We start from the raw sequence: 22,312 nt of genomic DNA on the forward strand, positions 1-22,312 counted from the left end.
GTACTGTGTCAGTGTGTAAGTCTCCGAATGTCACCACAACAGATCCCACTTTATTCATCACACATTTCTGACAATGAGGTAAGATACCACAAGCTAATATATCTGAATATAAAAATATGAGAAAATGTTAGTGATTCGTCTAGTTTCAGGGTGATTCGTCTAGTTTCAGTGTTTTCAGTTACTGAAACTAAAAATAATCCACAGACCTTGATGCTGAGTGCCATTCAGATGCGTTATATTAGAGTGTTTGTTGTATCCACACACATCCAGATTAGATTAGATTAGATTTAACAAAAATACATTTGGCATCCAACCAGAGTGCAAATGTAACAGTATGTAGCAGTCTGGAAAATATGGTATATTATTCAGAACTGCTGACTGGTGTTTTATATCCCTTTTGTACACAAAGACATTCTAACTAGTTTCATTGATTCACACGAACAATGACACAAGCGTCCCCTTCCGAGGAGCACTGGAATATGGATTATAAACGACATTATTGGATCATATTCTGCAGTCATCCTTCCCTGTGTGACTAGTAGGCGGGACCAGCAGGGGGCGGTGGCAGGCAGAGAGTGTCGGGGAGAGGTGGAAGGAGATATATGGCAGCGGAAGGAGAGAGACGCTCTCTTCGGCTTTGGACTTGACTGTGAACGGTCGCAGCCACGGCGGGCGTGTGCTTTTGGAATAGCCCCGTTGAAGAAGTGAAGCTGGAGAGCCCCGTGAGATAGCCACGGGTGATAGGAGGTACTTGCTAGTGGACACGATATCCTAGCAGTACCAGCGATAGTGTGTGAACAATTAGTGCAGAGCCAGGCACTAACAATCGGGTTATAATAGTTACAGTGTGCGGTATAGGTAGCGTGCGGCTAATGATATATCTGAGTTCACAGTAGTCGGGTTATAGCAGTTACTGTGCCGGTATAGTGTGCGAGCCAGATACGGGCGTGGACCTACAAGCAGTCTGCTCCGGCTGTCAACAGCTGTCTTCACCGGCGTCCTGCATCAGCTCTGCACCTGGCTGCCTGCAACACGGGAGTGCGCGCCGACCAGCAGAGGTCGGCATCGCCCAGCACACGCTCTCAGCCAACACTGCCTCCCTGCTCCAGCTCCGCCTGCTAGCACCTGCAACGAGAGCGTTCGACACCATTTTGCCACCTGGACGGTGGTGGAGCGGCGCGGCCGCCATTTTGGTAGAGTAACATTAGGGCTTCGGTGCCCAGGATCTATTGCACGTTACACAGTGTGGTGCGGCCTGCGGGCGAAGTTAACGTTGCTAACTACAGACCCCAAACATTACATGCCGGCATTAGCATAGGGCTTTTGTTTTGGGTAATTGTGGGTCCACACTTTTGTTTTATTTCCTTTTCTTTGAGCGTGATAACATGTGTGTTTATTAATATTTTCTCATTCAATTAACCCTTCCCTGTGGGAAAGGTACAGACCTGGTGCATTATAATTAAAGCCTTTGGAGGTATTATTCTGGCCGTATAATCAAAGCCTGTTGAGGTATTATACAGGGTGCAGACCCAGACGTTGGTGATGAGTCAAACACAGTGAAGTATATTATCCCTGATATTAACCCAGAGGTGGGTGTATAATATACGTGTTTATGAGGTATTGAGTTACACACCGGAGCTATAGTAGGACTTCAGTCCAGTAGACCACTCCTATTAAATAATTGTAACTGACAGTATAATTAACATAAAGACTTGAATGGGGTTCTGTGTGCGTGTCCATTCCTGTGCCCAGCATTAACTCTTTTGGTGTGGGTAACGTATATATGATTAACCCCTTCCTACCCAACTCTCCCCTTTTCATTGTGAGGTTTCTAGGGTCATTGAGGGAGGGTACTGCTTGCGGGGGGAACTCAGAGTATTTGATTACAATTCAGTCACGAGGTGTGGGAGGGTCTAAGGAGCAACTAGGAGGAGTGGGAGCGTGTTGGGGAGTACTGCTGACCGCCCTGCGGCAGGGAAGGAAGACCAGAGTACCAGACCAGGTTGGTAAATCCCGGGCCCCATCCACTCACACTACCAGCCTCCAGTCGACGCTCCAGGCCCAAAGACGAGGGTGCAGTCAGACAGAGTTCTACTGTGTCCAGCTACCTCCTGACTGCCAGCAACCGTTCCCACGAAGCAGGGATAATCCACCCTGCTACAAGTAAAAACAGCAATATACAATGTACAGGTGATTCAATTGGGTACAAAATATACAGATTAGTACTACTGAGTAATAGTGCTAATCAGATGTATGTACAGAGTTGTAGCAAAATATGTACAGTGATACAGGTATAAAGACACTATGGTCTTTACGACAGACATCTCTATGACAGATCTCTACGACAGACATCTCTACGACAGATATCTCCAGATTAATAGCACTCTGGGTAATGGATTTGGTTGTTGTTCTTTTGTGTGTGGACGGGACCTTAACTCTTTAACCAGCAGTATGAACTATCCCTTTAGTTCTCTTAGTCCCTGTAATAGGATTTCAGCTCCTTGACTAACGCAGATCCGCTGCCATTAGCAGGATCAGAGAGCTGTTGACAGCCTGGTGGAGACTGACATATACAGTATATATAAGGCTTGGTCCCAGATCTAGGATGTACATTAGCAATACCTCTCAAAATATACAGAACTGTATATTTGTATATTATTGTATATATTACTCATTGCCTTTATTTCTTAAGCTTAGCATTGTATTTTAAAACTTTTTTTTATCATGTCAATTCTATTTTATTATCTATTCTATTTTATTATTTGTATTTTTGCACAATCGAGGCGGGCATGACCTTCATTAAGCCCTTCATTATGTTGGCCATTCATTAAGACCTTCATTAAGACCTTCACTGCTGATGGAGATTCAGTGTTCAGGATAACAGAACATGAGGTGAGGAGGACCTTTAAGAAAGTGAATATCAGGAAGGCAGCAGGACTGGACGGCATCCCCGGCCGCGTCTATTCTTTTACTAACGGATTTCCAGTTCCGCGTTCTGCGATCTGATTGGACACTGACGTTTCTGGTGCGATCTGATTGGCCACTGACGTTTCTGGTCATGTGACATGTGCGCCCAATCGCGTGACGCGCCCATTTCCGCCTCGAACAGCAGCAAACTACCTAACGCCTAGTTTATCACTGGTTAAGCTTAGGTGACTCTTTCGAAGTTGGTTAAGGTTAGTTTGGAATCAGGGCTGGTGTTCTATCGCCCTGCTCTAAGACAAACTCTAACCGTAACCAACTTCGAAAGAGTGCCTAAGCTTAACCGGTGGCAGAACTTGCCGTCACACGATTGGCACGACCAGAAACGTCAGTGGCCAATCAGAGCGCAGAACGCGAACGCGGAACTGGAAATCCGTTAGTAAAAGAATTCAGGCTCCCCGGCCGCGTCCTAAAAGTCTGTGCTGACCAACTGGCCCCGGTATTCACTGACATATTTAACCTGTTCTTAGAACAGGCTGTCATCCCCACCTGTCTGAAGAAGTCCACCATTATCCCTGTACCCAAGAAATCCAAGCCTGCTTGCCTCAACGACTACCGCCCTGTAGCTCTCACCTCCATAGCCATGAAGTGCTTTGAGAAGCTAGTGAAGGGCTACATCTGCTCCTCCCTCCCCATCAACCTGGACCCCCTGCAATTTGCATACCGCCCCAACAGGTCCACGGAGGACGCCATAGCCCATGTGCTGCACACAGCAGCATCACACCTGGACAAGAGGCAGGGGAACTATGTGAGAATGCTATTCATCGACTACAGCTCAGCATTCAATACCATAGTCCCCTCCAAACTCATAGCCAAGCTCAGGGACCTGGGCTTGAACTATGACCTCTGCCAGTGGGTCTTGGACTTCCTGACGGGCAGACCCCAGGTGGTGAGAGCAGGCAACTGCACCTCCTCATCCATCACTCTCAACATAGGGGCCCCCCAGGGCTGTCCTGAGTCCTCTCCTCTACTCCCTGTAAACACATGACTGCGTGGCACAGCGGAACAACAACACAATCATCAAATTTGCTGACGACACAGTAGTGGTGGGCCTGATCTCTGCAAACAATGAGAGGGCCTACCTGGAGGAGGTTAAGGTTCTAGCGGGATAGTGTCAAGAGAACTGCCTCTCCCTGAACGTTAGCTAAACAAAGGAGATGATTGTGGACTTTAGGAGGTCGGGGGTCAGGGACTACAGCCCCCTCAGCATCGATGGGGCACCGGTTGAGAGAGTGAACAGTTTTAAGTACCTCGGAGTCCACATATCCGAGGACTTGACATGGACCACACACATTGACAGTGTTATCAAGAAGGCACGACAACGCCTCTACTTCCTTAGGCGCTTAAGGAAGTTCAACGTGAGTCAGAAGATCCTCAAGAACTTCTACTCATGCACAATAGAGAGCATCCTGATTGGCAATATCACCTCCTGGTTTGGGAATAGCACTGCACAAGACCGCAGCAGACTACAGAGAGTGGCCCGTTCAGCCGAACGCACAATTGGAGGGGGGCTTCCCACTCTCCAAGGCATTTACAACAAGCGGTGCATGGGCAAGGCGAAGAGAATAATCAAAGACTCCAGCCACCCAAACAACTGCCTCTTTGAACTGCTGCGGTCAGGCAAGCGATACCAGAGTCTCATGGCAAGCACAGAGAGACTCAGAAGGAGCTTCTATCCCCAGGCCATCAGGATGCTCAATGAACAATGATTGCTCAATGAACAAGGTTTGAACAATGAACAATCGTAACAACCATCAAATGCACTCACAGCACACACATCCACACGCACACACTCACTTTAAACAAACAACTCACTGCTGCACCCACTTTAGAACACCTAAACACACTTTATATTTATTGGCAAAGAATTTGCACTACAACCCATACCTCATTACACCTTACTGTAAATTGTACCTAAATTGTACCTCATCCCATTTCTGCATTGTACTGTATAGTATATAGTATATTGTATTGTAACTCAGTTACTTTTATACTCTGCATTGTACATTGTATATATGTATATATTGAACTTTTTGTCTACGTACTTGACTTCTATTTTATACTTACTATACTTTTTATACTTATCTATTTTTATCTAGCACAATCTCTGGAGCAAAACAGAAAGAAGCATTTTATATAAAAGTATTCTGTACTTCTGTATGACAACTAATATATAAACTTGAAACTTGAACTTCATTACAGTCAAAACACACAGAAACTGATAAAGTAGCAAAATTGTTGATTCTCTTTATTTAGCCACAATAACTTACTGTAAGTTTCTTTCAACGTTGCTCTAAACAAAGATATTGTTCGCAGCTTCTGGTCGATACAGTAGGACAAGAATATAAAGAGATTCATACAAACTGTGAAAAAAATTATAATAATAATAATAAAAAGTTAATCATTGCATTGCATTTCCCACCATTGAGTCACAACTGTCAGAGTATTCAGAGATTTGATTACGTGGAACGATCTTTTGCAGGGATGGGACTTTAACCCTTTCACTACCACACTACAGAAGGTTAACCTTTCACTACCACACTACTACAGATGGTTTTAACCATCTGTAGTGTGGTAGTGAAAGGGTTACCCCTTTGTCGCGTGGCAGCGAAAGGGTTAACCTTCTGTATTGTCGCAGTGAAAGGGTTAACCCTTTGGTGGTGTGGTAGTGAAAGGGTTTAAAGCAGGTAGCAGCAGCGATCTGGCTAAGGCAGTATTCATAATATATACAGTACGTACATTATTCCTCCGTTCAGTCCGGTTCCTGGATTATGCCCGAGGGCGAGGACAGTCCATGTTTTGTGGGTCACAGATGCGAGGCCCAGCCTGTACAGTGTTGCACACAAGACTGTCATTATATTCCCAGCGCCGGCCGCAGACCACTATATATATATATATATACTAGTCTAGTTTCAAACAGCCTCCCACTGTAGAAGCACTGCAGCCGCTTCTGCTTCCTCCAGAAACCCGACACGGACCGTGTTCTGTCGTCTATCGTTCTGAAAACCTTGCAGCTCCAATTATGCAGTTTTTTTTTGTATGCATCGATTCGTAAATGTTTTACTTGAATTAAAAATCTAATGATTCGGCAAAAGGGCATAAGAAGGGCGGCTGGGTAGCGCAGTGGACTAAGCACTCGCCTACCACCACAGAGACTCAAATACAGCTTAGCTGTACCTCCGGCTTGGTCAGTCGTCCCTACTAATAACAATTGGCAGTGTTAGCGGGTGGGAAGCCGGTGGGGTATGTGTCCTGGTCGTTGTAAAATGCGACTCCTACTGGTCGGTCGGGGCGCCTGTTCAGCAGGGAGGGGATCTGGGGGAAATAGCGTGAACCTCTGCACGCGTTACATTCCCCCAGTGAAACTCCTCACTGTCGGGTGAAAAGAAGTGGCTGGCGACTCCACATGTATTGGAGGAGGCTTGTGGTAGTTCTACACCCTCCCCAGGCCGACAGTGGGGCAATGCGCGCAACGACCAGGATGGGATGGGTGAAAAATACAGAAAAAGCCCAAAAATAAATAGAATATTTTTTTTTAAAAGGGCATAAGAAGGGAATAAATCAAATGCAAATAAACGCGTCGCTTTGAAAATGGGATTTTCTGTCTAGCAACACTTTGCTCAGCGCTCAGGGTTGACCTTTACCCTCAAAACCAAAAGGACACAAATTAAACAGGAAACAGATTTATTACGGCCAAAACTACAAACGCCTCGTACAAATGAGAGTTATTGAGTTCAAAGGTTAGAATGCGAGATGTCACATGTTGCAGGAGTTATTAAATACAGCTCATTGAAATAATATATTCCTTTATTGATCCCCTTGGGGAAATTCAGGAAATATTAAGAATTTCATGATTAACAGGTCCTGGAAAGGCACATGCAAAGGCACTGATATATATCAAGGAATTGTGCCTTTCCACATATATTAGATTAGATTACATTCAAATGTATTGTCATTATACAGCACAGTATGTATGTATAATGTGTACAGTACAACAAAAAGAAGTTTGGCATCCTACCAGAGTGCAAATGTTATATATAATGTATATATATATATATAATTTCACTCAGCTGTATGTAATATTTCCTGGAATATTTCGCACATTCCAACTATTTAATTCCTTAACTCTCAAACCAGTTTGTAGTTTATATGATATATATATAGATTACAGGCAACATAAAAGTCTTCTTTTCATTTGTTTTTAGCCGTATACCTTTAAGTTCATAGGCTGCATCGTTGTCTCTGAGAGCGAGTGTTGCTGAGGAGTTAAACAGGCCCCACACAGCGCACTTAGCGCACCGCCGCTCTCCACTCCTCCACAAACATTCGGGGGAAGCGCTTCTTTTTCAGGAGCCAAAACAGTGTTGTTTCTGCCGGTGCCCCTCGTTACTAGAGTTTGTATGTTTGAATGAGTCCCGGGAGGGGAGAGCGACCGGTCCCGGGGGGAAAGAGGGACCGGATGAGTTTGAGGAGCCCTGCTTTAAGGGAGCTAGCTCAGTCTGCCGGGTCGGGAGCCTCAGTCTGTGCTTCCGTAGTGGTTCCCGTTGGACTGGTTGTCCTGCAGACTCGGGTGGGACGTCTCCTCCTCCTCCTCCACCGCCGCTGGGTCCACCGGTCGTTTGAAGAAGTTGGCCACGAAGAACACCTGTAGAGATGAGACATTAACTGGTTTATTACCACAGTGTATTCATACAAATGACAAAACAAATTAAATAAACAAATTAGAGTTTGACTTTTTTGTTTGTTATTTTTAATTTCTTATTTTTTATATACATTTATTATTTGAACGGCTTAAGGCTATATCTGTACTTGATGTTTGTTTGTTGTGTTGCATATTGAAATAAACTTCAATCCATCATCAATAAAAAATACTCGTACCACTGTATGTAATATTTAATCGATTGTTGCACTGTTCTGTTGTTGATCTGTTGTTGTCTGAGAAGGGGGTGGGGGTGGTGTGTGTGACAAGAGATTAGTGGGGGAGGGCAGTGGTGCAGTCGTAAAATATGGGCCAAGGCCAAACGCCACGTGCACGCGCGCGCACAGTTTCCTTCAGACTGAAGCACAACTTGTCTCATCCTTCCAGTCGGGAGATCAAGCAACCCTCCACCTACAGGGCTTGTATTTTGGTTGTCGGTATCCTATTATTATGCAAAGTCTAGGTGATAAGTGCCGGCCGGGATATACGGCGCGACAAGTCATTTTTGTGTCGTCGCGCCGTATACCCCGGCCGGCACTTATCACCTAGACTTTGCATAATAATAGGATGCGCGCACTTCTGCCTCAGTGACGTAGCCTAAGCAGCGTTTAACCGCGTTTGACCACCACTGCATGCCTGGGGGAGGGGGAGAGGGGACTGAGGTAGGGTTGACTCTGCTCACACAGAAGATTACATAAAGATGTGTAAAACACTAATTTTCTGTGATATTGTTATCGACTTTGGACATGTTCTTCTAGGTAAGACTTCAGGCTATGGCCGCAGCAGTGTTTCCAGCTAATAACTACAGAGTACCGTACTTTTCGCACTATAAGCCGCACCTGACTATAAGCTGCAGCAGCTAAATTGAATGATGTGTACACATATAAGCCGCACTGGACTATAAGCCGCAGGTGTTTTAATGTTTAATTACCATATGTAAGGGTTCGTGCACAGAGGGGATTGTCGGAAAAGAGATGGCTGTTTGAGGAAGCTCCCATTTATTAACATTTCAACAAACAAGTTGCATATTTGCATAACAAGTGTTACCATTTAGTGCAATAGTATACTAAAAAAAGCAATATTTCGATTAAAAAATGTTCGGGTTTGGTCCACATATAAGCCGCACCGTTATATAAGCCGCAGGGTCGAAAAATGGGGAAAAAAGCTGCGGCTTATAGTCCGAAAAGTACGGTAGATAGATCTGCAGGCATCTGTTTGCAAAAATAATTCAAATGAAAATGAAAAACAAAATTCAGTGTGTTCAAACCTCTGTAACTCTATGACAATAGCACTCAGAGTGATTCTTCAGAGTGTTTCCTTTCAAAAGAGGTTCCCGAATAGCATCCAATTTACTTTCAGTATGCAATCGACAGGCATTTTATGCACAATTTGCAGGACTGTTAAGAGGTCGTTAGTCCCTAATTACTCCCGATGAGCAGGTTGGCACCTTGCACACTCCGCCGTCAGTGTGCGAATGTGTGAGGTTAATTTCAAACCTTTATTTAAACTCTAGAGGACTAGAGGTCTATAGGTCTAGAGATCTATACTGTAGGTCTATAGGTCAAGAGGTCTATACTAAGTGGCGCAGTGGGCAAGGTGCTCGCCACTAACGCAGGAGATGCTGGGTTCGAGCCCAGCTCTCGGCGTTGCTACCAGCTTGGCTGGTCGTTCATACTAACACAATTGGCAGTGTTAAGGGTGGGAAAGCCGGTGGGTGGGGATTGGACGTTGTGGACAGCGACTCCTACAGGTCGGTTGGTGCGCCTGTACAGCAGAACCAGGAAGTATCGGGGGCAGCGTGAGCCTCCCACGCGTTACTCCTCGCCACTGAGAGATCGCGCTGTGCAGGTGAAAAGATGCGACAGCTGCCTCCTCGTGTACCGGAGGGGACACGTGATGCAAGGCTTGGTCCTCACTGCAGCCGACCAGTGGGAGGCATAGTCTAGCGACGTTCGAGACAGGGGAGGGAAGAATTGAAGGGAGATTTGGCGAGGCGAAATTGGGATGGGAGAAAAATAGAAAAATAAGGAGAAAAAGTGGATTAAAAAAAGAGGTCTATACTGTAGGTCTAGAGGCAGGGGAGGAAACTAACTTTTTGGCTTACCAGCCAACTGGCGAGTATCTGATTTTTTTTACCAGCCAAACAGATTTTTTACCAGCCAAAAAAAAATCGCTAATTGTGATAATTACTTCTTTGTATGTCTTCGTCTAAATTGATTTCCAATCATAGTAATAATCACACCGTGTCTCTACTCTTTAAAATATTTATTAGCATAAAACATTAATAGTGTCTCTACTCATATTAACATGAAAGAGGGATCTATTCTGGACTGGGTTGGGCTGAACTGGGCAGTGAAAGATGCTGGGTTGGACTGGGTTGAGCAGTGAAAGAAAAAAACCGAAGTATGTTGTGAAGTGTATAGATAGATGTGAAATGTATAGATGTAGCAGTACTGTCTATCTGTATGTCGTGTATGTCATATGTTATGATGAATTGAAAATGGGGGACCCTGATGTAAACAAGACGAAAGTCTTTCTCTGGTCTGCATCCCCTTAACAATTGTGTGTATTGAGCCATACTGTATTGTACCCATTCTGCAATCTGTTAATAAAGTTTTCAATCAATCAATCAAGTTAACTTTGAACCTCGGTTGTCAAGCCGCGTCAATGTTGTGTATGCATCTGAGTGACATCACAATGGTGTTCACTGTGCCTTTAAGACAGCACGGTGGTCTTACGACAGTGCTGTGAAGTACCGTCAAGTGTTGTGGTATCGTCAGTTGGGTTGGTGTGCTGTTATGCACTGGTTGAGCTAGCCCCTTTCGTGACTGCGATGTGCAAGCCAGGGGCTTTTGAGCATGAAATAAAATGTCTAACCTTACGTCGTAGTCCGGTGCTTTTTTGGAAACATTATAGTCATAACAGATACACCTAGCTGGCTGCTTTGAGCACACGCACACACGGGGCTAACGTTAGCTAGCAAGCAGCTATAGCTAAAACGCTAACTAGAAGCTAACCACTGTATACAGTTCCAGTAGACTAACATTACACCTGTGTGATTTAAATGTGTCCTTAGTAACTTATACTCGAGGGTTGTACTAGGGTTGGATGCAGTTCCCCGTTGGTCAGTCTGTCTGTTTTCCATCTTCTGCTGTGTTTAACGTTATCTGTTTGCGAGTGCTCCTGATGGCTAGCCTAGTACCGCGGGACTTTTATTATTATGTCCGCGGGTTGGCCAGTACTGCGCGGACTTTTATTAAACATTATATGTCCGCGGGTGGTCTTGTGCAGTGCTCTCGTGGCACTGTCAACTAAAGCGAGCACTCAGAAGACGCGCACCGTTTGCCAGTGCAGTGATTGCAGATTTTTTTTTTGTATACTCGCTAGACTGGCAAGTGGTCTTCATGAATCACTCGCCAAACGTAAAAAATACTCGCATTTGGCGAGTAAAGTGGCCTAATTTGCTCCCCTGTCTAGAGGTCAAAAGGTGCAGTGTGAACGTGGCCCGCGCCGGTAACTCACCGTGAGAACGGCCACCGTGGCTCCCTGCAGCAGGCCCGCCAGCACGTCGCTCCAGTGGTGCTTGTAGTCGGAGACCCGCGAGAGCCCCACGTACAGCGCCGTGGCGATCAGGAAGAACTGCATGGTGGGGCGCAGCAGCCGCGCCCACTCGTACCGCAGCCGGGCCTGGATGTACAGCTGTACAGGAAAAACAGAGAGCGCAAGAGGCATTAAGCGGCGTTTCATTTTCACCTTTATTTCAACTTACAGCGACGACGAGCTCACAAAACAAATAACGTAAAAAAAGTTCTAAGTAAAAATGGCAGTCCATCCAGATATAAACAATTCTTATAAGGAATTTAGAGAACATTCTATATATGGTATATATATATATTACTATATATATGGTCTATATATATATAGTAATTAAGGCTGTCAAAGTTAAAGCGGTATTAACGCGTAATTTTTTTTTAACTCACGATTAACTTTTACGAAAAAAATAATAAATATATATTTTTTTTACTAGACTTCACTCAGATGTATTATTGATGCTCTCATTGATACTATGTTTGTTTCTGAAGTGTGTGTGTGTGTGTGTGTGTGTGTGTGTGTGTGTGTGTGTGTGTGAGAGATAGAGAGAGCGAGAGAGAGAGAGAGAGGGGGGGGGGGTGAGAGATGAGGAAGGGGCAAGAGAGAAAGAGAGCTGGGAGAGTGTGTGTGTGTGTGTGAGAGAAAGAGGGGGGGTGATTACTCAGCCCTTGTGTGGGTGAATGTAACAAGTTCCTAACGTTTTCTTTGCCCTATTATTTCATGCAGACTTTATTCATTGTTTTAAATTATTATTTTCTTTTAAGTTATTTTGTGCATCACTCTGTTTTGAATTTGATGCAAATTTGCAATGCATGAGGGTCATCCTTTTGTGTTAAATTGTTGCATAACGCAAGCATTTGTTGACTCTCATGTTGATAAGAGTATTAAAACTTGGAACTTGAAAAAGATCCGTTTAAGGTAGATAATTTTTTTTTAAATGCGATTAATCGCAAATGAATCGCATTTAAAAAAAAATTAACTTTGGACAATCATGCGATTAATCAGATAAAATATGTTAATAGATTGACAGCACTAATAGCAATATATATATATGTATAAAAGATAAGGTAATGACATCTGAAGCCAGAAACTACTATGTTTCTTATAAAACCTTTCTGAAGGCAGAAACTATAGATTTTTTTTTATCTAACCCTAACTAACCTTACTGTCATGCACTTGTCCTAATATACTAACCTACACACTGTAGCACTCAACACTTCGATGAACATTGTTACTCAGCTGATAGAGTTGTACCCTTCCTGATGACTTGTCGTACAGAACTTGTAAGTCGCTTTGGATAAAAGCGTCAGCTAAATGACTAAATGTAAATGTACTATGTTTCTTAGAAAAACCTTTCTGAAGGCAGAAACTATGTTTCTTTATAAAACTTCCTAAAGGCAAAAATGTCAGGTTATTCTATAACCCTAGTTATATGAGTATAGCGAGCGCTCTGCTCTATTGGATCCCATATGACGCGTCCGAGGGAAAAAACCCTGTCAACACCGCTCTGTATATAAGAGGGAAGACAGGGAATCCCCCAGAGAGACCTTCCACGTGAGTAACAATTGAAAAGATATATGTAAACATTGAGCCACGTGACCAAAAGCTCAATACATATTTAAAAAGAGAGCAGAGCAGAAAACGAACAGTTTCCAACGCATCGCATCACCCAATCTTAACAATGACAGTGGTCCATAGCATGGAGCTTGAAAGAACTCACGGAAGTCTCATGACCAATAGAAACGCGCCCAAGTGACGTATTCTATGGCCGGGGAAATCACGTGACCCACCTATCCAAATATGGCATGGGACCAGGGAACCCCCCCCCCCCCCCCTTTCCCCTCCCTGTGACGCGCTGACCCCACAGCGTCACAGGAAGACCGACAAACAGGAGGTCCAACCCCCTGGCCAATCAGTAAAAGGGGGGAGGGGTTTATCAGTTCACCCCCTATGACCCCACACCCCGGATACGATGAAAACAACAAGCAGTGCATGATACCAGTTGTCTAGCATGCTACATGAAAAAGCGTATATCCTCTAGGACAGGGGTCTCAAACTCAATTTACCTGGGGGCCGCTGGAGGTAGAGTCTGGGTGAGGCTGACAGATATCAAATATTCCACAAAAAAAGGGTTTCAAGTATTCCAATTTTTTTACAACTGATCCAATCTTCTCAATCTTTAGCAATAACATTTCAGAACATGAACAGTTCTTCAGAACATGAATGGTTCTTCAGAACATAGGCTTCTCAGTGGTGTCAGTGGACTCATCCACAGCTATGGAAATGCACTGTGCATTTTTTTTTATTCTATCACAAAGCTGTTTAATCAAATCACCAGCCAGTATTTCAGTTATTCTGGTTGCTGTGCGATCTGAGGGGGATTTGCTTTTGTTTGCCTTCAAACATGGTCTCCATCACTTCAGTCATACATTATTTTATTATGTATGCATCAGAGAGAGAGAATGGCTTCTTGCCACTGAGTGAGGACTTGGTATCAATTCTAGCCTCCGATCCCATGACGTCATTTATCTCCTGCGGAGAGTGAGGATTATAAAATGAACGTGTTTTAAAGTGTGATGCTGTTTGTCATTTTCAGATACACTTTCTTAAATTCCATTGTCCCCAACAGAGCATGTGACGGGGAGCTTGGACGGGATGTGTTTTGCTTGGTGTTATTATAGCATTAGCTGAAAAGCTAGCTAGTTGGAACAACATCCGCTTTAACGTTACATCAAATCAGATGATGGCCCGTCCTTTCTCCAGGACCTGACACTGTCCGTCTATCAACAATAATGCACCCACGGTGAATCGTATTTAAGTCAAGTAGCTACTGACTAGCATTAGCTGACTAACGTTATTAAATGTCAATGTGAAAACCTTGCAGGGAAGACGAGCTAGGTCAGCTAGCTTAGCTTGACAACGGTACCGTGGCTAAAGTTGGTGCTATTCATAATCCAGCAATAATGGCTGCAGACCTGCAAGCAAAGTACAGCAAGTTCCAAGTGCCAAAGGATAAGAGTCTGAGGCGGAGTCTCAAAAGAGAATGTTGAATATTTATTTGGGGGGCCTGCTCACGTCGATCCCTACCGTACCCTCCGGGCGTGCGACAACTGGCTGCAGCGGTCGCGGCACTCCCTCCACTCCTGGCCTTCTTCGCATCGGGCATCGGGGTCGGGGGAAATGTGGCTGGAGCACGGAGCGCTCCTCCTCCATCTCCCTGCAGGCTGCCGTGATCTGCTGCATGGCCGACCCGAATAATCCAGCATGGGAGAGGGGGGCCGTGAGCAGCGGAATCCTCCTCTGGTCCGGCACCCGTGCCTGCTCCAGCCAAAGGTGGCGCTGGATGAGAGTGGCCAGGGCGTGCTCCTTCCCGGCGGCTATCGCCTGCAGCTGGGTAAGGTGCAGGATGGCTCCAGCCGCCTGGGCGTGAAGGTATCGTTGATGGTCATCCAATACCGACCCGCCCGCCATCAGCCCCGACATGTAGCGCGCCAGCTGCGCGATGTTGGAGGTCGCAGCCAGGCTCTGAGTCGAGGCGATGTACACCTGGTCACTCCACGATGCCAACTGCCTAGCCGATTTCCCCTGGGGAACCGGCTTCCTTAACGGCTCCCACACCATTTCGGGGCAAAGTATGGCTGCCATCGGGCTATCAAGCCGAGGCACCCCGTCCATAAGCCCCTGGACCAAACCCACCACCCGCGTGACTGGCACATAGGCGGGGGTAAGGCCAATGATGCAGGAGATTACCTGTCCCTGTGCCACGTAAGCCTCCATTGCTGGGAAGAATGGGCAGACAACGCCTGTCTCTCTCACAGGACGACATTGCCAGAGATGACCTATCATGTCATCAGGAACAGGTGCCGGCAGTGGCGGCGGCAACGCCACGCCATTAGCGGCTGCGGCGGCCGCCATGAGCTCGGGGAACAAGGCAAGCAACTCCCCTTGTGTACTTCCCTCCACGTCACTCATGTCCCTCATGTATGGGAGGTAGGGCTGGGCGATATGGCCAAAAATGATATCGCGATATATTTTGGCTATATCGCGATACACGATATATATCGTGATATTTTTACATTTCCTCTAAATCACTTAAAATGCTTGATTTAACCCTTTGATGCATAGTCACGCCAATATGATGATTATAATAAGTCCCTGCAACATATGTTTGCATTATTAAACCATGAAGATGCTTTAAAAAATAATTTAATGAAAATGTACTAAGAGTAGTCTACTGACACTAATAAAAAAGATTATTTACATCTAAGACAATTTATATAAAAACTCTTGGGTGCCTAAGACTTTTACACAGTACTGTGTTTTCTATCCACTTTAGCCAAACACACACATATATATATATATGTATATATATACACACCCTACTGTGAGAAAATAATAATCACACACAAAGGTATAATGGCTTATAGCAGACTTAATGATTTTAGAATATTTCAGATAATGAAATTAAATGTTTATATCATCAACTATCCAGTTAGTATTTATACTGTCTGTAACGTTTGGCTACTTTAAATCATTGAATGTAGAGAGAGAGCGAGAGAGAGAGAGGGGGCAAGAATGAACAAGAGAGCCAGCCCCCCCCCCCTCGGGGTTTGTTCTAGGTTCGCGTTTTGATCGTCTAAGCTGCCGTAGGTGATAACGTCACACTCGAATGTAAACAGGAAGAGATGGAGATGGAGACACACGGAGATGGAAATTGAATGATATACAGAAACGAATAACTAATAAATATGAAGTTATGTTTAAACTGCTGTTGTCAAGCGTTGTCAATATAACCCACCCCATTTCCTCACGAATGGAACTAGTCTTGTGGAGTCCGCTTTGACCGTTTACCAGCTATCGCTAGTTAGCTTAGCATAATCCTAATGGATACCAGCAGCTACCGTTAGCTCATTGCTCGTGTCAATTAAATTACATGTTATTAAAGGTCCGCGCTGGTCTGTCTAATGAAATTACAACCGCAACATTATATCGCACTGTACAGCCCTGACTACACTAACGTTAGCCTATAGCTCCGCCGTCCCTTCTCGAGGAAAGCACTGCGAGTGTCTCTCGGCCGCGGGCGGCGCCATATAAACTAAATACTCGATGTTCGCGATATAGTACAGTACTACATCTCGGGTAGAACAATCCGCGATACATCGAGTATACTCGATATATCGCCCACCCCTAATGGGAGGCTGCCACGGGCGCCACCATCCAACGCGGCAGATAGCTGGGCATCTTGTCTTGGGGTCGGAGGTTCTAACCCAACCCTGGAGTACAAGGGACCCCAAGGAGACGCAACACTCCCTGCCACTCCCAGAGGGGGAGAGTGATACGTCTCTACTGGGGCTTCGAACAAGAGCTCTCGCCCCCTCCATATAATCCTCAGTCTCCATCGGAAATGGAGACGAGGCAAGAGAACTCTCGTCCGGCTCCAGCACAACATCAAAGCCAGGCCGTTCGCCCCCGCTGCTCACTGCCTTATGACGAGAGCGAGCTGAGGCGAAGAGTCTGCGTCGCAAATCCCCTGCCACCAGAGGAGCTGTCGGCCGACTGTCCACTGGCGGGGGAACCAGGGCCGGAACCAGGCCATCTCACGGGAGATGGAGGCTCAACGGCCCCTCGGCGAGGCAAACTTACCACCGGGCGCCGCCTAGGCGTATCTGGCTGCCACGACCGCGGAGCCAGAGACGCCCCACAACGCACGGAGGATGCGGCGATGGTGAAGCGCTGGTAAAGGGTGACGTTGCGAGCGTCCAAACCCTCCGAAGGTGCAAACATTATGTCTTAGCTTTTCTCATAAAATTGCGAGAGAGAAAAAAATAAGATACAATGTCCACGTAGCTCCTTTCCAACAACTATTTCGGCACTAAACTCAAAGTGGTGTATACAGTCACTTCTACGGTGGTGAAAATAGGGAAGGAGCTGTTAGTATGGCCACGACCCCGCTTATGTAGAGGAGCGGATGTGGGTGTGGCCAGGCGGATGGGTGTGTACATGTGAAGAAAATTATTCAGTATTAGATTGATAAGGGATGTGGTTCCACTAGAGTGCAGAGCATAAGCTATACGATAATATAACTATATGATTCTTATAAAAAAACGTTCTGAAGGCAGAAACTGTAATATAGTCTATATTACTAGTATCTATTACTATAACTATACTATATCTGCATTTTGCTATGCCTCTAGCTCATGGAATGAACTCCAACAGTCCTTAAAACTTGAGTTTCTTGCCTCTGTTGCAGAGTTTAAAACCTTGATCTCCAACCTTTGTCAATCAATTTGTATGTGTTTTAATTAATTAGTTATCTTTACTTTGGTCTCGTCTTGTTGTCTTATTTTTTTGGTGCTTATTTCTCTATGTACACTCGACGTGACTGTAAATGAGGGAAACCTCAGTTGCCTTTCGAGTTTAAATAAAGATTTGAAATTAAATGAAATATGTTTCTTAGAAAACATTTCTGAAGGCAGAAACTATATGTTTCTTATAAAATAGTTCTGAAGGCAGAAACGACATGTTTCTTATAAATAAAACCTTCTGAAGGCAGAAACGACATGTTTCTTATAAAACTGTCTGAAGACAGAAACTATATGTTTCTTATAAAACCTTCTGAAGACAAACTATGTTTCTTATAAAACCTTCTGACGTTTTTAAACAGCATTTGAAAATCCATCTCTTTAACTTGGCTTTTAACTGTATTTAGTAACTCCTTTTGTTTCAATCATTTTATAAAAAAAAATTAAAAATTCATTCTATTTATTTTATTGCTTGTGATATGCAATTTGTCTACTGAGTCCTGCATTTTATTATTAATTTGTATTAATTAAATTAATTAATTTGTTTCCAATATGGGCCCAAACAGAGCTGTATGTTGACTGGAGAAAATAATAATAATAATAATAATAATAATAATAATAACTTTATTTATATAGCACTTTTCATACAAGATGCAGCCCAAAGTGCTTCACATTACATGATAAAAGAAAGAAAGAAAAAACAATGAATAATAACAGATTTAAAAAAAGAACATAAAGTAAACCACACAGTCTAAAATCACAAGCAAAGAAAATGGATAAAATGGATAAAATAATAATAAAAATAGTTGCTAATTATAAGCAATATTAAAAAGGTATGTTTTCAAAAAGTATGTACTTACTACCAGGAACAGCATGCAGTACATGGAGAAGGATGAATGCCCCGAGAAGAAGGAGAGTCTGCGGAAAGAGGTGAAGAGAGGAAACACATCTGAAACGGTCTGCTTTCTAATGTGATCCCGCCACATCCTATGATAATGATTAATTCATCCCAAGATGTGTAGATGTTTGTAGGACTGCAAATTGTCACTCAGTATTCACTGTGAAATGATTTGGGGGCAGCAGTGGCCTAAAGGTTAGAGAAGCGGGTTTGTGACCGGAAGGTCGCCGGTTCGATCCCCCGGACCGGGAGGAAAAATCTGGGCTGGGGAAATGAATTAATAACTCTCTCCCATACCCTTAACACCAACCGCTGAAGTGCCCTTGAGCAAGGCACTTAACCCCCAACTGCTCCAGTGGAGTTGCTCAGTGGCCAACGGGTGTCAGACTGTGGTTGTACTGGGCAGCTCCCAGGTGTGAATGGAGCTGTGTGAATGTGAAGCAGGGCGTAGCTGAAAAAGAGCACCCGGCCATCCATGCTCAGCGAACCTACCCTGGGTAAATAAAGGTTAAGAAGATACTCAGGCGTCAAAGTGGTGCCCATGCTTTGCCGAGGGTGGCGCCGAAAGCCACCGTGAGACCTATATACAGCTGGCCATGAAAGTAACCAGGACAACATGTAGGTATGGTTGTCAGAGAAAAGAGCCACCGCAGCCAACAGCAGAAGTATATCCTGGCCTTTACTTTAGTCATATGTGGGGTAAAGGCATTGGTTCCCTTCCCAGGAGCGCCAGCGAAACAGGAAGTCAAGACAATGTATTAGAATTACCATTCTGACCATAGGTATCCCTCACTCTCTCTCTCCACAGTTATCTCCCTTCCTACAGTATATAGACAATGATGGAGTTCTGTACTAAATCATATCGAACAACAACTATCTTCTCATATTTAGTTTATTTGACAATTTCGCAAGTCATGCATCCTAAAAGGACCAAGGATTGTTCACCTCAAAACAAAGCATTGCTGTTGATTTAAACGGATTGACAGTGAAGCATGTAAGTGAAACGTGTTGTATTTACACCGATCTGTTCCAGTTGAACTTCATTTTTGTACTAATCCCAAGGCCATAGAACCACGCCTATACAGATACAATAGCTGTGGTTTCTACTGATGCCCAGTCACAAATACTGTACATACAGGATCATGGCTTCCCCTCCGAGGCTGAAACCTGTACCTAGACAGTTTCAAACAGTGAGTCCTGTCATCAACATGACGGCTAGCTACCGAACAAGTTAAAATCCAATGCATGCTTGATTTAGCCAAAGGACAGTATTTATGAGGAGTGAATTTAACAGACTCCAACTACACACAGATAAATTGGCCTAGACTCACACACATACATTTGTTTCTTATAAAATGCTTTCTGAAGACAGAAACTGTATGTTTCTTATAAAAACCTTTCTGAAGACAGAAACAACATGTTTCTTATAATTCCTTTCTGAAGGCAAAAACTATGTTTCCTATAAAACTGTCTGAAGGCAGAACTATATGTTTCTTATACAAACCATTCTGAAGACAGAAAATATATATTTCTCATAAAAACCTTTCTGAAGACAGAAACTATATGTTTCTTATACAAACCATTCTGAAGACAGAAACTATATGTTTCTTATACAAACCATTCTGAAGACAGAAACGTACGGTTATCCTATAACCATAGTTATATGAGTAATAGCTTACGCTCTGCGCCTACTGGAATATATCCCATATCAGTCTATATACTGAATACATTTCTCCACATGTACCTATACACACCCATCCGCCTGGCCACACCCCCATCCGCTCCTCTACATAAGCAGGGGCGTGGCCATACTAACAGCTCCTTCCCAAGTCTTTCACCACCAAGGCGAAGACCACAGGGTTCTCAGTGAGTCCGGCGCAGAGTGCCGCTATTACTCATATAACGGATATAGGATATAGGATATAGTTATAGGATAACCGTACGTTATATATCGTATAGCTTACACTCTGCGCCTACTGGAATACAGGAGCTGAGCAGAGCGGAAGCTCGACAAATGCACCCGCTGAGGCACCCCACAACCATCAGAACCGGGGAGGACCCGAGCTCCCGGACCCCCCTAGTGGAGGACGGGAGGGAATCGGATCCGACTGTGTGAAGAGGGTTTAGCAACTCAAACGCACAGGGTGAGCAGACCGTGGGACTTACCTTCCCACAGAAGAACCCACGACTACACAAACGCGCAAACCCACATGCCACTAGGGAACAAATGGGAAGAAACAAAACCCCCGTTACAACCCCTAATATCACAGGGTCAAGGGCAAAAACCCAACCCCGTGGCAAGGCCGTAGCAGCGGAGCGCGAAGGAGGACCCAGCCCCAGGAAGGGACTGGACCCCCCGGAAAAGGGGGCCTGGTGAGGCCAACGACGCCGCAGCATCGAGACCCCACCAGGCGGTCACTAGTGACACCACCCCCCACATCGCCAGCGTATCGGACAGGGCCCATCCAAGAGCAGGCCCTTCCCCCCTACAGCACGCCGCCCTGAAGCACTCAAGAGGCTACACCCACAGCGGGACCAGGCTAGGCCTGGGCGGTATAATTTTTTTCACACCGTCATACCTTGATGACCTAATACCCCGGTGTGCGGTATATGACGGTATGACTTTCATTTTCATCAGCGGGGGGGGGGGGGGGCAACCCGTGTTACCAAGTAAACAAATCGCGGAGATGGCCAGTTAGCCCGCAGCATCCGAGTGCTACTATCATTAGCTCTCAGAATGGTAGCCACTAGCCAGAAGCCCGCAGCATCCTAGTAATACTAACGTTAACTCTCAGAATGGTAGCCAGGAGCCCCGCAGCACCCTAGTACTAGTAACGTTAGTATTGTGTATTCAAAAACGCACCGGACTGCGATGTAACGTTTCACCGTTTATTTTCTTGCTTCACCAGTCCACAACAACACACACTCTCGTTACCACAACGCTTTACGGTATTTTCACAGCACTGTCGCAACATTACCGTAAAGCGTGACCACCGTTGTGATACACATACACAACAGTTAGCTCTCAGAACAGCCAGTTAGCCCGCAGCACCAGGCAGCAACGGTAAGCGTGTCTCATTTAATTTCCAGTGAAGCGGGGTTTCCCCTCCTCCTCCTGTGTGTAGACAACCAGCTCTGCGGCTCGCTCCACTAGTGAGGACTGGTCTCGCCCTCTGCTGGCGCGTGTGTGCAGTGCACTACAACCAACCACTGTTAAAACTCTGTTTCACTGTAATATAAACTGAAACGGATCTGTGATTTTGACGGTATTGGTTTTCAATACCGTCGGGATTTCTAAATACCCTGGTATACCGTAATACCGCCCAAGCCTAGACCAGGCAGCGCACCGGGGAGACAACCCCCAAAGAGGTTGATCCCTCAATCCAGGTAACAGGTCAAAAAGACTTGACCTGAGCCTGGAGCACTGCGGAATAGACAGGCGCCAAAGGGGTCTGCTGAAAACAGCACCCCGGCGGAAGGGGCGTACGGTATGCTGTGCACCATGCCGCAGCCTCCACAAAAAACCCTGACCCTCTAGAGACAGGGTCAAGCCCGGCCTAACCCGAGAGTCGACTCCGCTACCAACACACCTGGAAACCAACCACCACCTAACAGGAGGCGGTTGTTCCTATAACCCCCCCAAGAAAAAACTCCAAAACACAACTGCGGGTATACACCGGCTATACAGCAGTACAAGTGTTTCAGTTCTCAAGAAGGGGTTAACCCAGGCCAACAGGTCGACGAGAACGAGTCCGGACCTGGGCCCGGCGGACCGGGACGTACACAGGGATGCCAGAGGGGTACAAGAACCACCTCGACAGCCCCCTCCCAGCCCCGCCA

At 45.2% G+C, this 22,312-nt stretch overlaps 1 protein-coding gene across 3 annotated transcripts in view; it reads right to left on the reverse strand.

Annotated features, from left to right (window-relative positions):
• Window positions 1-5,004: 5,004 nt before the first annotated feature.
• Window positions 5,005-22,312, reverse strand: part of LOC311235865 (phospholipid phosphatase 1-like) — a 52,975-nt gene continuing 35,667 nt past the window's right edge. For 2 of the 3 annotated variants that reach the window (XM_084323374.1, XM_084323376.1), the window contains 3 exons: window positions 18,435-18,492; window positions 11,204-11,380; window positions 5,005-7,627 (listed from right to left, as the gene is read on the reverse strand). In XM_084323374.1, coding sequence (XP_084179500.1) covers window positions 7,499-7,627; window positions 11,204-11,380; window positions 18,435-18,492 — 364 coding nt within the window. In that variant the 3' untranslated portion in view covers window positions 5,005-7,498. The remainder of the gene's footprint in view (window positions 7,628-11,203; window positions 11,381-18,434; window positions 18,493-22,312) is intronic. The other variant, XM_084323375.1, reaches the window with a different exon arrangement.

This window comes from Notolepis coatsorum (genome assembly GCF_963971535.1).
Source record: "Notolepis coatsorum genome assembly, chromosome: 10".
Classification (NCBI taxonomy): domain Eukaryota; kingdom Metazoa; phylum Chordata; class Actinopteri; order Aulopiformes; family Paralepididae; genus Notolepis; species Notolepis coatsorum.